Raw genomic sequence first — 17,494 nt, 5'->3', positions numbered from 1 at the left:
AGGGAGATGGGGAGCAAGTGTCCACAGTGCCTGTGGGAGCCAAGGAGAGTCCAGGAAGGAGCTGCAATTCTCTGTAGAGCCTCCTCATCATCCCACGGCACTCAGGCCCGGGATGCATGATGCTCAGGGAAAACAGTACCGTCTGCTTTGTGCATAGGGTTGAGGGAGCACTCTGCGATGTTGCTGACACTCTGCCCTGGAGTGAGGTCTGGCTGCCTCTGGGAAGGTTGAATTGGTCTGAGCCAGGGAGGCAATACTCCAATAATCAGGGATCATCAGTTCATTCTGGCCCTAATGCAGCCTCGAACCTTCCCGGGTTAAATACGGTCACTGAATCATCAACCCAAACAAAACTTTAAAGTCACTGGATCCAAACCCCTGCTTCAGGGAGCCCTGTACCCAAAAGGACAGCACAGACTGTCCCTTCCACCAGCCTTCTTTTTCCCTCCCAACCAACAACAAACCAGTACACATCTCTTTAGACAGAGCTGTCTTGACATGAAAGAGTTTTCTGACTCAGGGTAGCTCTGGACCAAAGCCACTTCCAAAGGTCAAAGTGAACATCATCAGCCAGGCCAGATACCATAAGCCTGTGTGGGCTCTGTCTTCACTCTTGTTTTGGTTTAGCATGAAGTGACAGGAAACCAAGGCTCCCCTGACCCAGAAACTGCTCTCCATCCCTAGAAGCCAGCTAAGAGCAAAAGGGACAATTCTCACTTCCTCCCAACCAGCAGCTTCCGCATTCCTGGCCTGAGATCCTGAGATCCAGAGATGCCAAGACTCAGCCAGACACGCCTGGCCGGAGGGAGACAGCTGGTTTGAGATGGTGGAGCCCAGAGCAAACGACTGAAGGAGGGAATAGGAGAAGACTAACACAGAACAGAGACATGCCACAGAGTTAACACAGGCTTCACAATTAGATGCGCAACACTGATTCTCCCTCCTCCAAAATGCTCTCCAGCATCTCACTTTTCCAGGCACCCTCATTCCTCAAATCAAAGGTCCCCTGCCCATCCATACAGGGGCTTTGCAGCCGTGTCCTTGGCCTCTCTTCCTCCTAAAATTTTAGCTCATTTAGGATAGGAGACCAGTACCACCACCTCTTCCCCTTCAAGCCTGCCTACTTCATATTTCAAATCCTAACACCCAACCAATCCACTCCCTGGGCTAGGAAGATTCTTGCAGCCCTTGTGCACAAACACAGTCTTAGCTTTGTTGGGAAAGTATGCACAATCCTAGCACACACAGCTTCACAGTCTTTGAAGGCCAAAGCAGGAGGAACGGGGTGAGAATGGAAGGCCGAGAGGGAGGGCAGAGTTGGCCATCCTACCTCTCTCCTGAAGGAGCCATCGTCTAGTTCATCCAGCATCTTCTCAGTCTCCCTCCATGGGGACAGGTGGGGAGGGAAGCTAGGCATTTCTTAGGCCCCAGGCCATCCCAACTGGCAGACTTAGGCCTGAGCAAAATCCCAGCAAGATCCTTCTTTCCCCTGAAAGTTGGCCTCAGAGAAAACACAGCAGCCCTGCCCTGGGTGGAATCAAAATAATTCCTGGATTCCCTACTCCTTGTCACCCCACACCAGCCACCTCCCCAGCCCTCCATGGCATAAACAGGGCTTTATTATCTCAAGCCCACCACGTCCTCCGAGAGTGCTATGAATGGAACACCACACAATACACTTGTTTATTAATAACCACTCACCCCTCCCTCGGCCGGCTTGCTCACTCGCTCACCGCTGGGTCCCCCTCATACATAATGGAAGAGTTGTGTGGCCCATGACACAAGCCAGGCTGTGCTCCTGAGGGGATAGACAGAGGGACGTACCAGGCTGGGCCAGGCTCCCAAGGCGGGGGTGGGGTGGGGAGCAGATCCCCCTGTTAAGATTCAGAGACGTCATGTTTTGTAGGGGAGCTCAGTGTGGCGGGGGTGGTCCTGGCCCTCCCCATACACACATCCTCCACGAACCCAAGGCAGGGATGGCAGCTGGTCGTGTAACCTTTATGTAACACCCACCCTGTTTCATCCAGGGCTGTGTGCTGGCCCCACACAGGACAATGGCTCTCCGCAACTTTGGTCCTCTGGTCCACTTCTGCTTGAGAGCCTCAGGACAAACCTCTCTCTTCCACGTGACAGCCCATTACACATTTGATTACAGCCATGCGTGTGGCCCTTGTCTCTTATCTTCTGCAGGCTAAATATCTCCAGTCCCTTCAACCTCCCTCAAGAAACTATTTCCACTCACCACATTGTCCTGCTTCCTCTGAGATGGACAAACTTCATTGGGTCAGAGATTCTCCTAGAGGGTAAGGCTCAGCTCTCTTAACCTCCTGGAGGAGGCGTCACCCCTCCCAGACTTCCCAGAAGGGAGTTTGGAAAAACATGGAAACATCTTAAAAATGTTTATACCCTTCATTCCATAAATTCCATTTCTGGGAATGGATCTTAAATAATCAAAAATAATTAAAATATTTAAGTCACACAAATATTCAGCAGAATGTTGTTTATAATGATGAAAAAAAGTTAAAAACAACCGAAACAACCATCACTAGTGGAAATGATAAACTATGGCACGCCCATGGTTGGAAAGTCAGTACAGTGTGGAGATTATAATAGTTCTGGAGCAGGCGACCTGGGTTCAAAATGTGGCTCTGCCATTTATTGGCTGTGTTGCCTTGGGCAAGTTACCTAGTGCAGGCAAGCCTTGGGCAACTGTGCCTCCGTTTCCTTATTTGTATAACTGGATCACAGTATCAACTCGAGTTACAAAGATTCTCTAAATGACAGTGCCTAATACGTACGGTAATTGCTAAAAAACTGGCCTGTACTCAATACTCTCATAAGCAATGAAATATGATATATTTTATCCAAATGATAATATAGTAAAATATTTTAATCAAATGGAAGATTTAGTAAAAAACAGATTACAAATATAGGAGAAGAATGACTACCTTTGAGCAGTGAAATTACGGATAATTTGCTTTTTTTTTTTCTTTGTGCTTATTTATCTTTTCTAAGTGTTCTGCAGTGTAAACATAAATCACTTTTGCTAACATGAAAAAGTACTGGTTGTGGTATGGCACCCAGAGCAGGGCACAATTTCCCCACACAGGGCGCACGGGGCAGCCCTTTGGGACAGGCTTATGCTGTGATGCCTCTTCAACCACCACATCCCACTATTGGCTCTTACTGAGCTTCAAGTCAACAACCTGCACTCCCACCCTGGCTCCCTCCAGCCCCACATCTAGCCCCCAGCCGGCCTTTTCACAGGGGCTCCTGTTGAGCCATTTCCCTTGCCTACGATGAATACAGGGCTAATGGAGTTTGAAAGGGGATGGGAAGGATAGAAGGGAAAGGCACAATCAGGGTGGAAGGCATTGGCCTTAAGACTCAGAGCCAGAACACAGTGAGCAGCCCAGGTCAGGGGCAAAGTCCTGCCCAGGAAGAGGCAGCCCTTTTCCATATCAGCAAGGTACAGACGGATTAATGGACAGATCAGATCGATCCCACATTGAAGAGGAACAAAAGGGAATAAGATGCTGAGAAAATCAGGTGGCATCCAGATGACCCCCTGCTGGGGGTTGGAGGGGTGGGCAGACCAAGAGGGTAGCTGCCCCCATGCTCCTGCCTCCTGCCTCCTGTTCTCTGCCTGCTCTGAGCTCAGCTCAGTGTTGGAAGCCATCACGTTGCAGTTCCTGTGGCTTTTCTCCTCATAGAGAGGAAGCCACACCAGCCCAGCCCATCTCCCAAAGCCACCTGTGGACAGCAGCCCCTTTCTCAACCCAGGGAGCCTAATGCTGGTAGGGAATAGGAAGCCAGGAGGGGTTGGCAGCCAGAAAGGAGGAATGTGGTGGGGGAAGACAGCTGCTGGGCAGGCCTGAATGTGGGTCACATTCACAGAGGACAGCCCGTGCCAATGCAGTGGCTCTAGTAACAGCTGGCCTGCCTGGGGGAGAGCACCAGCACGTCCTAGGCATCCTAGGCAGGGCAGCTGAGTCGTGCTTCCCCCATTCCCTAAGGCTCACTCCCCTGCCAGCCACAGCTCCCTCCAAAGAGGTCTGGTGCGCCACATCCAGCCCGCCTGCTCTCCCATACCAGAAGAGATCAGCAACACAATGACTTAGGGGAACTGTTGAGCCTGTGGCCAAGCGCAGCCCACCTCAGGACGCGGGGACAGGGTGGACTGAGCAGGCTAGAGGCCCTCCAGCTGGATTTGCTCTCTGACTGTAACTGCTGCAGCAAAAGGTCCCGTCTCATCCCTGGGTGTACAATCCCCACTTCCCAGCGTGGAAAGTGAACGCTATCACAACGGGAAACTTGCCACCACAAAGTATTTTGTCTGAAGTATTTAAGCAGAAGCTGGGTAGGTAACTCTGTCAGAGGAATTTAGAAATCTCAGCACTGAGTCGGGGGTGGGACGCAACCGCCCCGAGGGCCTGTCCAGGGCTGAGACCCCAGGATGACCCAGGGCTGGAATCAGCGGCCAAGAAGCAAGTAATTTAGAAGGGAGCCTTGGAGGAGGGTGTGAGGTGCCACCGGGCAGCCGTGGGCTGAGTTGGTACCCGCCAGGGCCTATCTCTGTCTCTGCTTAGAGTGACTGCTGTGTGGGTCTGCCTGTGGCTGTGCCTACGCATGAGCGTGTGACTGTGAGTGTGTGGATGGCATGTGTGTCTCTGGGGAGCGGCTTCAGTGAGTGTGAGCATGTTCTGGCTGTGTGTGTATAAGTGTCTTGGTGTATGTATAAGTCAAAATGTGCATATATACCTGTCAGGCTTGGTGGGCATTTGTGTATATCAGGCACAGGGATCTATCTGACTTGTATGTGTGTGCCTTAGTGTGACTCAGTACATGTGGGCACCTGTCAGCTTTCAAGTTGTTCATAGGTATCTCAGGACATGTGTGTGGTATTGAATGTGTGTTTTCTTGGGTTTACAGATTGTGTAGAGTGTGTGTGTGTGTGGGGGGGGGTGAGTTCTGATAGTATGGCTATGTGTTTTGATATGTGGGTCTCTAGGTCTCAGTGTGTTTGTTTGTCCTAGTTCTTGCATGTGTGTTTGTGGGCACATATGCCTATCTGGATATGTGTATTGTATTTCTGTTTCTACGTGGGTGGAGCAGTCCCATGGTCTCCCTGTTGTTACCAGAATGCTCTCCAGTTAGGAGCAACACTAAATAAATCTTCCATGTGCAAATTCTACAGGGACTCCCTGTTTCTGCAAAATAAAATCTAGCTCCTCCAAGCTGACATCTAGGGGTCCCCCTCGTCAGCATTCAGTAATCCGACTGCACCTGTTTTTCTCCAAATGCTCAGGATAGTAACATCTACACTCCTGCTTTTTTTGTTTGTTTGTTTGTTTCTTTGCCTAGAATTCCCTTACTCTATCTCTGCCTAACAAATCCTATTCATCCTCTAAGGCCCAGTACCAATGCCACCTCCTCCAGGAAGCCAATCCAACCCTTCATGTCCATGCACCAACCATGGATATGGTGCACCAGACCTTTCAAGGTGGAACATGAACTCTCCTGCCCTGGCTTCCAAAGGACATTATGTATCTCCCTCGCTAAGCAAAGATTCATTGTAGTGATATCTGCAAATATTTCCCCCTCTACCAGAAGATGAAAAACTTATAGTCAGGGAGTTCATATTATGTCCTTTGCAGCTTCCAAGGTGCCTAGTCTGATGTATTGCACACACAGGCTTGCAGTATACATTTACTGAACTTGAGTTCATCTATGCAACAAGCTGTGAGTGGAAAGAGCGCTCACTGCCTCAGGGCCTTTAGAGCTGAGCAAGTATAAGGCACAGGCTTGAGAATTTCCAGCCCTGGGGTGCTGTAGGGCTGGGAAAAGCTTTTACCCTTTTTGGACTCAGGATCGGTGGCTGAAAGAGCCTTTTCAAGGTCAAATGAGACAGGTTTGCCAGCTTCTTAATTCTTGGAAGCCTGGTTACCTGAGAACTGACCTCTCAAGGGCTCGGCATAGCTCCAAAAGCCCCATCCACACTGGAATCATATCCAACTCCTGCAGCCAAGACGGCATCCAGTTACCATTTTTCCTTTAGCAGCCCTTGATCATCCTCTCTGCCCCCACTATGCACACACTCCAAATCCCAAGGATCTCTCAGGTGGGCTGAGGTTTGGCAGTGTGAGGATACAGCTTATTCTGCCTCTTCCACCAGCCAGAGCTCCAGCCTCCAGAGCTGAGCTAGACCCTGATTGCTGCTAATGGAGAAGGGAGCAAGAAGCACTCTCCAAGACCCAGTGCTAAAAGAAAGTCCACTTGAACAAAGTTGTGGATGCCTGCACTTTGGCTGCCCCTTGAAGGAGACAGCAGTGTTTGACTCATAATTTTAGGGCAGTCTACCAGAAAGGTTAACATTTTACAAAAGGATTGGCATACCAAATACTGATAAGGTGTGGTACAAATGGAACTCCCATACACTGCTGGTGGAAGGGTAAATTGGCACAATCACTTTGTAAAACTGACAGTGGGTACCAAGGCTGAACATACTTCTATCCTGTGGCCCCACAGTTCTACCTCTGAGTATTCAGCCAACAGAAACCAGCACTACGCTCAAGAATGATTACACTCAAATTCATGCGAAATTGCGAGAGGCCTCAACGAGGCAAAACAATCTTGAAGAAGAAGAATAAAGTCAGAGACTCACATTTCCTGATTTCAAAACATACTACAAAGCTATGGTAATCAAATCAGTGTGGTAGTGGCATAAAGGAAAACTTTTATACCAGTAGAATAGAATTAAGAGTCCAGAAATAAATGCTTATTTCTACGGTCAACTTATTTTTGACAAGAGTACCAAATTCACTCAAAAGGGAAAGAAGAGTTTCTTCAACAAATGGTGCTGGAACAACTGGATTTCCACATCAAAACAATGAAGTTGTACCCCAAAGTACAAACCTCACACTACAGTAGCCCCCTTGCCTTATTCAAAGTTTTGATTTCTGAGGTATCAGTTACCCAAGGTCAACTGTGGTCTGAAAATAGGTGAATACAGTACATTAAGATACTTTGAGAGAGAGACCACATTCACATGACTTTTATTACAGTATATTATAACTTTTCTATTTTATTATTAGTTATTGCTGTCAATCTGCTACTGTGTCTGATTTATAAATTAAACTTTATCATAGCTATGTATATGTAAGAAAAAGCACAGTATATATGGGGTTAAGTACTACCCATAGTTTCAGGCATCCACTAGGGATCTTGAAATGTATCCCTCGTGGATAAAGGGGCACTTCTATATATAAAAACTGAGTCAAAATGGGTCACTGACCCAAATATAAGTGCTAAAACCATAAAACTCTTAGAAGAAAACTAGAAGTAAACCTTCATAACCTTGGATTTGTTAATGGAATTTTAGATGTAACACCAATGCACCAGCAACAAGGATGAGATAAATTGGGCTTATCAATAAAGTGAAAAGACAACCTACAGAACAGAAGAAAACAGGTGCCAATCCCAAGGTTCTCTAGGGTAGGCTGAGGGTTTATGCTGTGAAGATACAGCTTATTCCACTTAATAAGGGTTTAATACAGGCTATATCAGGAACTCCTAAAACCCAACAACAATAACCACAACAAAAGACCAAAAAGGCCAATTTAAAAACAGCAAGGAACTTTGAACAGACATTTCTCCAAAGAAGATACACAAATGGCCAAGAAGCACATGAAATGATGTTCAATATCACTCATCATTATACGGAAATGCAAATCAAAACCGTGAGATACCACTTCACACCAACTATAGGATGTGTAGAGGATGTATAGATGGCTATAATCAATAAAATGAAAAATAACAAGTGTTAGTGAGGATGTGGAGAAACTGGAACCCTTGTATACTGCTGGATGGGAATGTAAAATAGTGCAGCCACTTTGGAAAACAACCTGGTAGTTTCTCAAAAAGTTAAACATAGAGTTACTACATGACCCTGCAATTCCACTCCTAGGTGTATACCCAAAAGAAGTGAAAATAGGAATTCAAATGGGTACTTATATACAATATTCATTGCAGCATTGTTCACAATAGCCAAAACATGGAGACAATGCAAGTGTCCTCAAAAGATGAGTGGATAAACAAAATGGTGTACATTCATACCATGGAATATTATTCAGCAATAAACAAGAATGAGGTTCGGATACATGCTACGATATAGAGGAACCTTGAAAATGTTATGCTAAGTGAAATAAACCAGACACAAAAGAACAAATACCGTATGATTCCATTTATGTGAAATATATATAATGTAATGGACAAATTCATAGAGACAGAGTAGATTCAAGGTTACCAAGGGCTGGGAGGAGTAGATAATAGGAAGTTAATGGTTACAGAGTTTCTTTCTTTCTTTTTTCTTTCTTTTTTTTTTTTTTTTTAAGACAGAGTCTTGCTTTTTCGCCTAGGCTGGAGTGAAGTGGCATGATCTTGGCTCACTGCAACCTCCGCCCCCTGGGGTCAAGCGATTCTCCTGGCTCAGGCTCCTGAGTAGCTGGGACTACAGGCGCCCGTCACCACGCCTAATTTTTGTATTTTTCAGTAGAGATGGGGTTTCGCCACGTTGGCTAGACTGGTCTCGAACTCCTGACCTCAGCTGATCTACCCCTCTCAGCCTTCCAAAGTGCTAGGATTACAGGCCTGAGCCACTGCGCCTGACTGGTTACAGAGTTTCCATCTGGGGTGATTAAAACTTCTGGAGACAGAAAAGCAGTGATGGTTACACAACATTGTGAATATATTAAATGTCACTGAGTTGTACATCTACAAAATGGTTGAAACAGCAAGTTTTATATTATATAGACAACTGTGTTTTAGCAAAATAAAATTTTTTTTTTTAAATCACAGCAACATCTTTCCCTGCTTTGCTGTCAAATTCATCAATATCTGACCCCAAATAAATGATTGCTGGGATACATGGGACAAAGGCACGAAACAGTTTTCAGAAGTGCTGTTTCCCCAGAAGGCGATATTCCTCAAACCCCAGAGTGAGTTACTGTGGTGATGGCATGGAGCTGGGGATCTATTCTTGGCTCTGAAATTCTGCTGACCTTGTCATCCACTTCCCAGGCCTGGTTGTCAAATGGGAACAGTGTCACCAGTCTCCAGTGTACCTCTGAAATCTCGAAAGAACCAGACTAAACTCTGACCCATCACTTCCTTCCAGTCCACTCTCCAGATGACTTTACTTCTACCCCATTCTCTGTTGACTTTAGTTTTTTGAACAAGGAGGAAAAACACCACACCCAGTAGGTCAAACATGCCCAGCATATTGGCTTAGGTGCTTGGTCTAAAGCTTCTCTGCCAGGCTTCCAAAGCTGGCTAAAATATTTAAAGTTTACAGGGAAGCCTTGAGTAGTCTAGGCTACAGCAAGAGATGTACTATTTAAAAAATCTAAAAACTTAACTCACCAAGTTCCAGTTCACCTGAACTTCTCATCAGCCTCCCTCCTCACACTGCCCTCCAAAGACAGAGAATAATAAAAATAGCAATGTTCCCTTCCTAGCCAGACTACCTAAGTGACCTCCTAACCCTTACGAAGATGAGATGCTTGTTCTAAGCCTTTGGTCTCCCCACTGACCCTTCTCGCCAGCAGCTGGGTAATACTATTTTGTGTTAACCATCCCACCAAACTCCCAGGTTATATTTTAAACTTGATCTCTCGAAAACTCCTAAAATAAAACTCTTTCTTTGATTTCCTGGAGGTGTACATAATTCAATAACCATTCACATCGACTTTTTATTATATGCCTATAAAGCCTTCCAGCTGATCTTTTAAATGAACACACCAGAATTTATACATTTAAATTAGTGCTGTCTCCTTCAAAGAAGTCCCCTTGGGAAGCTATATACATATTCCAACAATGCACCCGCCAGTGCTTAGAACATTTCAGAAGCTTTTCTTTTGGAACTGCTTTCAAAGCCTGCAGTATATTCTTTTGATGGGACCCCATGGTGGCAAATCTTTATCCTATGAGAGTGGATGGTAATTTTTTTCTTAAGTTGAAAGATAGAGCCAAGAATGGGAAAGATGGTGGGTGATGCAGTTGGGAATACTGTTTAGTGTCAAAAGCAAAGAATGATAATCAAGGCAAGAACTCTGAAGGCTATTCCTACACAGGATGAAACAAGGTTTTGAGCACTGGCTTCATTACAGGAACAAATATGCAGCCCCCAACATGGTGGTTTCAGAGTACAGCACATGTATGAGTAAATAAGATCTGGTAACGCCACTAAAAATAACTAGAAATCACCCCATTGTTACTGCTAGATCCCCATGTTGTGTCCACCCATGTCACTGTGTCTTGACCTGGGGCCAGGAACCAGAAACTAATCAAAAGTGGCTGCCAAAGTTCATGAGTCTGGCGTGGGTGCAGGGAGGCTCTCCACTCGCTCAAAAGAGGACAGAGACTGGCATGTGTCAAGAAGTGAGATGAGTCTGGCAGTTCCTCAATAAGCTAAATGTTGAATTACCATATGACCCAGCAATTCCACTCCTAGGTATATACCCAAAAGAACTGAAAGCAAGTGTTCAGGTCAGGTGGAGTGACTCATGCCTATAATCCCAGTACTTTGGGAGGCCAAGGCAGGTGGATCAGTTGAGCTCAGGAGTTGGAGGCCAATCTGGGCAACATGGAGAAACCTCATCTCTACAAAAGATACAAAAATGAGCTGGGTGTGGTGGTGCATGCCTGTAGTCCCAGCTACTCAGGAGGTTGAGGTGGGAGGATTGCTTGTGCCCAGGAGGTCAAAGCTGCAGGGACAGATGATCGCGCCACTGCACTCCAGCAGCCTGGGTGACAGAATGAGACCTTGTCTCCAAAAAAAAAAAAAAAAAAAAAGGAAAGCAGGTATTCAAACAAAAACTTGTACACAAAAATGTTCATAGCAACACTATTCACAATAGCTCAGAGGTAGGAAAAAAAAAAAAATGGTCCCTCAATGGATGAATGGAGAAACAAAAATGTACCACATACAGATAATTGAGTGTTATTCAGCCACAAAAAGGAATGAAGGACTGATCCATGCTACAATGTGGATAAACCTTGAAGACATGATACTAAGTCCACAAAAGGCCATATATTGTATGATTCCACTGATATGAAGTGTCCAGAATAGGCAAGTGTATAGAGAAAAAACTGATTAGTGGTTGCCAGGGGCTGAGGGGACGGAAGAATGGGAGTGACCACTTCATTGGTAGAGGGCTTCCTTTTAGGGTAATAAAAGTCTTGAGGAATTAGTGGTGGTGGTTGCACAGCATTATGAATGTACCAAATGCCACCGAATTGCACACTTCAAAATGGTTAAAATGGTACATTTTAACCAATTTTATGTTAAGTGTATTTTATCCTTTTCCCCAAAGAAAAAAGAAGTGGGCAGAATTTCCTGTGCTAAATTCTACTAGGAGAGCTCTGGTATGGGAGAGCAGCAGCTGCTGGCTCTGGTTGGCAGCTCTCACAGGCAGCAGTGTTGAGACCCTCACAGGTGGCAGACAAGTGAGGGTGGCACAGGAGACACTGGCCCATGCTCCAGTGACAGTCAGCCCATGTGTCCTGACCTTTCACCACACCAAAACTTATCAGGCCTTTCATAAATGCTTTTTGATGAGGACTAGATAGAGGCATGTTGGAAAATGATCCCCTGCAGGGAGAAGCAGGAACAGTTCCTGAGATAAGCCAGAGGAAGACATTTCCAATACAGCTAGTTTTCTCGGTGACTCTAATCCCTGCCTGCAGTATCATGGCCATCTGATTACAACATCACTGCTATCTCTTCTGGGCCATCAGGGTGCGAGCCTGCAGGCTGGGAAGGAGCTGTCCCTTCCCTAGAGATAAGGCTCTTTTCTCCACCGGCAGCTGCTTGTCATGAGGGCAGCCCACGCCACACTCTTCTGCCGGGTAACCCCTCCCTTTCTTCCCTGACTCCCCAAGGATGCTCACAGATGCTCCACAGCTATATCTGCACCCCCAGCTCAAGGCTTTATTAGGAAACCAACACATCAGGAAGGCAGCTGAGTTTGGTCTCCACCTGCCCAGCCCCCTTGGCGGCCTCCAGCTTAGGGGTATGTTTTCCTAATCTTTGTGCATGAGGATTTACAAACTCAGAGAAGATACAAAACCCTTAGCAGCAATTACAAGACTAATAACATTAAGTCTTAAATGGTTATTTTAGGCCCAGATCCCTTACTAGTTGTGACAGCCAGTATATCAGGGGAGCAGTGAATTTTAATGCACGTAAAAAACAACTTTAAATATTCAATGGGTTCCTTCAGTGCAGCTGTGGGACCCAAGACCCAGTCTCCCGGAAATATTGGTTTAGAGACCCAAGACCCAGTTGTTGTCTCAAACATCCTTCAGACCTGTCTCATATTTTCCACAACACAGCACAGATAATTTACTGGGCACCCACTATGTGGCACTAAGGACAGAATCACTGCCATGGAGCTTACAGTACAGTGAGGTACACAGACTTTCTGGTCGGCCATATGTTCCTGGCATCTTCCCATCCACTGAGGCCGGGAGGAAGAGATGAAGGACCAACTGCTGTGGTCAATGAGGAGCAGTCCCAAGGATGGTCCCATCTAGGGGCTAAAGTGGGGGAAGACCCCGCCCAGCTGCCTGGCTTGGGGGATCTCTCTGAGGACAGAGGCACCTGGCACAGTAAGCAGAGCAAGGTTAGAAGTCAGTGCATTTGCCGAGGTGGGCGGATCACCTGAGGTCAGGAGTTTGAGACCAGCCTGGCCAACATGGCGAAATCCCGTGTCTACTAAAAATACAAAAATTAGCCAGGCATGGTGGCATGCGCCTGTAATCCCAGCTACCCAAGAGGCTGAGGCAGGAGAATCGCTGGCAACCGGGAGGCAGAGGCTACAGCGAGCTGAGACTGCGTCACTGCACTCCAGCCTGGGCGACAGAGCAAGACTGTCTCAAAAAAAAAAAAAAAAAAAAAAAAGTCAATGCATTCAACTGGTTAGGGGAGGGTGAGAGATGGATGGTAAAACCGGCTGTGAGATAAAGGAGTGCCCCATGTGCTTCCACTAAAGCAAGAGGCCTGGCGGTGGGGAAGCCAGTGAAATGGCCCCTCACTGGAGTCTTTCCAGAAAGAAGAGTCAGGGTTACTACCCTGGTGGGGAAGGAGCTGCTATGGCTGTTGGGAGCCTCAGAGCGCCTACACTGAGCAGGTGCAGGCAGTCTCCACCCCGCAAAAAGGCTCCTGAGACAGTCAAGGAAAATGGTGAGGAAGGGAAGCGGCAAGAGAAAGCAGGGAAGGCAAGAGGCAGGGCAGAGGGAGTCAGGAGAGGGGACTCTAGAGGAGTCCCTGCTGGAGCCGCCTGTTGCCATGACAACGCCCTCCTGTCTCGTATCCAGGAATAAATTATTGATGACGGACACTGCTTCTCCCGCCTCCCGGAAGCCCCCAGTGCCCTCTTCGTTGCCATCATGACTCTCTTCCCCTCCACCTGTTCTGTATTTGCTTGGATGAGTCACTCAGACAAAACATGAGCCCAGAGGAACCACAAGGCCTCTCCCAGATGCCCTTCCCCCTCCCTTATCATTATGTACATTTGGTCTTCTATCTCGGTATGGGCGGGACTGTGTCCACCCAAACTCATATGCCGAATCCTAACCTTCACTACCACAGAATGTGACTGTGCAGTAGTTGGAGACATGACCTTTAAAGAGGTAATTAAGGTAAAAGGAGCTCATGTGGGTGGGCCCTAATCCAATATGACTGGCGTGCTTATAAGAAGAGGAGATTAGGCCGGCCACGGTGGCTCACACCTATAATCCCGGCACTTCGGGAGGCCCAAGCAGGTGGATGACCTGAGGTCAGGAGTTCAAAACCAGCCTGGCCAACATGGTGAAACCCCATCTCTACTAAAATTACAAAAAATTAGCTGGGGGTTATGGCAGGCGCCTGTAATCCTAGCTACTTGGCAGGCTGAGACAGGAGAATTGCTTGAACCTGGGAGGCGGAGGTTGCAGTGAACCAAGATTGCACCATTGCACTCCAGCCTAGGTGACAAGAGTGAGACTCCATCTAAAAAAAAAAGAAGAAGAAGAAGAAGAAGAAGAAGAGATTAGGACACAGACACTTGCAGAGGGAGGACCACATGGAGACATAGGGAGAAGTGGTCATCTGCAGCCAAGGAGAGGACCCTGCAAAAGAAACCAACTCTGTCGACACCTTGATCTCAGGCTTCCAGCTTCCAGAATTATGGAGAAATAAGGTTCTATTGTTGAAGCCACCAGGGTTGTGGTATTTTGTTTTGTCAGCCCTAGCAAACAAAAACACCACCCTGGTAGCAGTGTACACCCCTTCAAGCCAGCTGACATTCTGGGGCACCCAAGCAGGACTGAAAACATCCCAGCAGCAGGGTCAGCGGACTTTGAGATCCCACGTGGTCACACAATGGGCTTCTGGGGGCTGCGACAGGGGAGACAGAGGGCACTTGAGGGGCAGGTAGGACAGCCCAGCCCAGAAACCTGCCAGTCGACCTGCTGCTAGGCAGGCAGGGGCACGCCGTGCAGGAAACTGCATGTATTTTGGGTTTCTCTGCTCTGATGACCATCACAGCAGGATATTCCAACTTCTAGAAGTCCAGTCTCCCAACCTAAGAGAAGACAGGGCTGACGATGGCAGAGTGAGTATGGGAAGCAGAATCGAGAAGCAGCCAAGGCTCCTGGCCCAAGTTGGGTGGGCTCTGGGCCCATTTTGAGGAAGAGGTGGCACCTGCTGTGCTGAGTTCAATGTGTAAAACTGTGAGGGGTGATCTTCAAGTCAAAAGACAAGCACTAGCAGGGAGGAGGAGGGGAAACTGGAGCCCTCATGCACTGCTGGTGGGAACATAACATGGTGCAGCCTCTGGAAAACAGTTTGGCATTTCCTCCACAAGCTAAACACAGAATTACCACATGACCCTGCAATTCCATTCCTAGGGATATATATGCCCCAAAGAATTGAAAGCAGGTACTCAAACAAACACATGTACTTCCATGTTCATAACAGTACTATGCATAATAGCAGAAAGGTGGAAACAGTCCAAAAATTTATTTGTAGGTGAATGGAAAAACAAATTCTGGTACATACATATGACGGAATATTATTCAGCCATAAAAAGGAATGTAGTACTGATGCATGCTGCAATGTGGATGAACCTTGAAAACATTAGTGAAAACCAAGTGAAAGAAGCCAGCTATAAAAAGCTACATATTGTATGATTTCTTTAATGTGAAATATCCAGAAGAGGCAAATTTATACTGACAGAAAGCAGATTAGTGATGGCCAGGGGATAGGGAGAGGGAGAATGGGGAATGCCTTTTCAGTGGGTATGGGATGATCTGGGATGATGAAACAGTTGTGAAACTAGAGAGAGGAGATAGTTGCACAATATTGTGAAACTGCTACATGTCACTAAATCGTTCACTAGAAAATTGTTCATTTTATGTCATGCAAATTTTACCTCGATAAATTATTTTAAAAATTTAGATATTAGGTACACGGGGGATCATTCTAGTTTTTTTTTTTTTTTTACATATGTTTGGCAGACGTTTCTTCACACAACTACACATACACACACACACACACATACACACACACACACCTGTTCTGCATCTCTCCTTGGCACTTTTGTGACCATCTCCATCAGAACTGCCCTTCTCCCTGTCCACCAACCTCACTGATGTCCCAAAGTGTAGCTTCATTTGGGAAGCTCTGTCTGCAACAGTTTACAATGGTTCTCCCATCTGTCTGTATATTCACGTTCCCCACCCTGTTGCCCAGTACTCTTAGGGGTCTTCTTGGCCTTTTGAGCTTGTTCTTCCAATTGGGCTGCAAGCTCTCAAGGGCAAAGACCACACCTTTTCATTCTTTTTACAAGCAGGGAGGCAGGAGGGCACCGCAATTATGAGTCAAAAGGCCCTAGCCATGGACTGGCTGTGTCACCAAGGGCAAGTTACTCTAATCTCTCTGAGCTTCAGCTTCCTCTTGTGTGAACTGGGGGTAATGATAATAGTTGCTTCATAGGGTCATCATGAGGGTTAATGAAACATATATAAAAGGTCCAACAGGATGGTCTTTCATAAATATTTTTCTTGTGCTTCTCCTCCCCATAAGCTTTTCCTGCCCAATCCCAGTTACATGGTTTCCACTTTAGAGACCTCACTCAGTGGGTCTGAAAATATGTGCCAGATCTCTAGCTGTGTCAACAAGCAGAGGTTCTGGGTCTAAAACTGCTTCCAGGAGCATGGAGGGCAGGTGGGACCACAGCAGCAAGGGTTGGAGGGTGAGGTCCAAGGCAATGCTTTAGAATTGTGTCCCTGTTCTAAGGGTCCTCGTGTGAGGCAGCCCTGGCCTCTTCTCCTTCAGTCCCTTGGGTCCAACTGGGTTTGACTTGACCCTGGAATTCAGCCCTCACTCAGAGCTCCCCTGCTCAGTAAGAGACCTCGCCCTGTGCTCAGAGGTCTCTTTACTATTCCTCCTCCCCATACCTCACCCACCCCATTCCCACAACAGTCTTTCCTAGGTCCTAATTTCTAAAGTCTTTCTTCCTTTTTTCACTACGTATCAAAATATTATTGATCTTTTAAGGTTTAGCTTAAAGCCTGCCTTTTCCACAAAGTTTTCCCCCAATGACTCCAGTCAACAGTGGCCTTTCTCCTTCCCAATCCCATTGCTGTCTCTTGGTTCCCATTATACAGTCAGTTGTGTTTGAGCATAGAATAGTATTCTTGAGTCTTTTTCTGCATGAGTAAACCTTGCTTCCAAATTAAGATAATGCCCTTGAGGTAAGAGGCTAAGTCTCATCATACATATGCTCTATCTACACGAATGCAGCAGCGCTGATAGTGCGAAGAGCACTGTTGCTGGAGTCAGGTGGACTGACAACAGATAGATCCTGGCTCTACCCCTCACTCACTGATGGAGCCCGAGTCTCAGGAGTCCTTGTGAGGGCTCCCAAGAGTACCTTGCAATGCTGTCAGGAAGCTCAAAGGAGGCTCTCCAATGCAAGTAAAAGAGTACTGTGACAATGTAAGACCCTATTAGCAAAGCACACACTCAATCACTGCGTGATGAGCTGAGCAAAGGTACCTTGCATACCACTCCCAAGTATCTCAGCTTCTTTGATAGTATTGGGTCTGGAGAAGCAGCTATTAGCCCAGAGTGAGGCCAGGAGAGGGCTCAGTGGAAAACTACTTCTTACTAAGGACTTGCCAAGGGACTGAACAGGGAACTCTGAAGAAGCAAAGATTAGGGCTTCTGGCTAAATAGACCCATCTCCTGATGATCGGTGCCAAGTGAAAGGAGCAGAAAGTCCCCAAGTCAGTGCTAAGTTGGCACTAAGTTGATGCTTTGTGTCCCAGAGATGAATGCCCTGGAGAGGGCTAACCAGCTTGAAAGAACTCCAGAGTGGTTCATTCCCACAAGGATGGCAAAGTGAAAGGAGATGCTGTCCTAAGGAGGCAGCAGCCAAAGGGTTAATCC

The 17,494-nt window shown here is 46.8% G+C and overlaps 1 protein-coding gene across 41 annotated transcripts in view; it reads right to left on the bottom strand.

Annotated features, from left to right (window-relative positions):
* The window catches only part of NFASC (neurofascin), a 201,322-nt gene that overhangs the window by 158,034 nt on the left and 25,794 nt on the right, over positions 1 to 17,494 (bottom strand). For 3 of the 41 annotated variants that reach the window (XM_065540425.1, XM_074034065.1, XM_074034070.1), the window contains exon 1: positions 1,331 to 1,539. The exons of 37 other annotated variants lie outside the window; for them this stretch is intronic. In XM_065540425.1, coding sequence (XP_065396497.1) covers positions 1,331 to 1,417 — 87 coding nt within the window. In that variant the 5' untranslated portion in view covers positions 1,418 to 1,539. Of the gene's footprint in view, positions 1 to 1,330; positions 1,540 to 17,494 lie in introns of those variants that run through there. One more of the 41 variants, XM_065540413.1, reaches the window with a different exon arrangement.

This window comes from Macaca fascicularis, chromosome 1 (assembly GCF_037993035.2).
Source record: "Macaca fascicularis isolate 582-1 chromosome 1, T2T-MFA8v1.1".
Classification (NCBI taxonomy): Eukaryota; Metazoa; Chordata; class Mammalia; order Primates; family Cercopithecidae; genus Macaca; species Macaca fascicularis.
The sequence above is the reverse complement of the archived record's forward strand: the minus strand, read 5'-3'. Positions and strand labels throughout refer to the sequence as shown.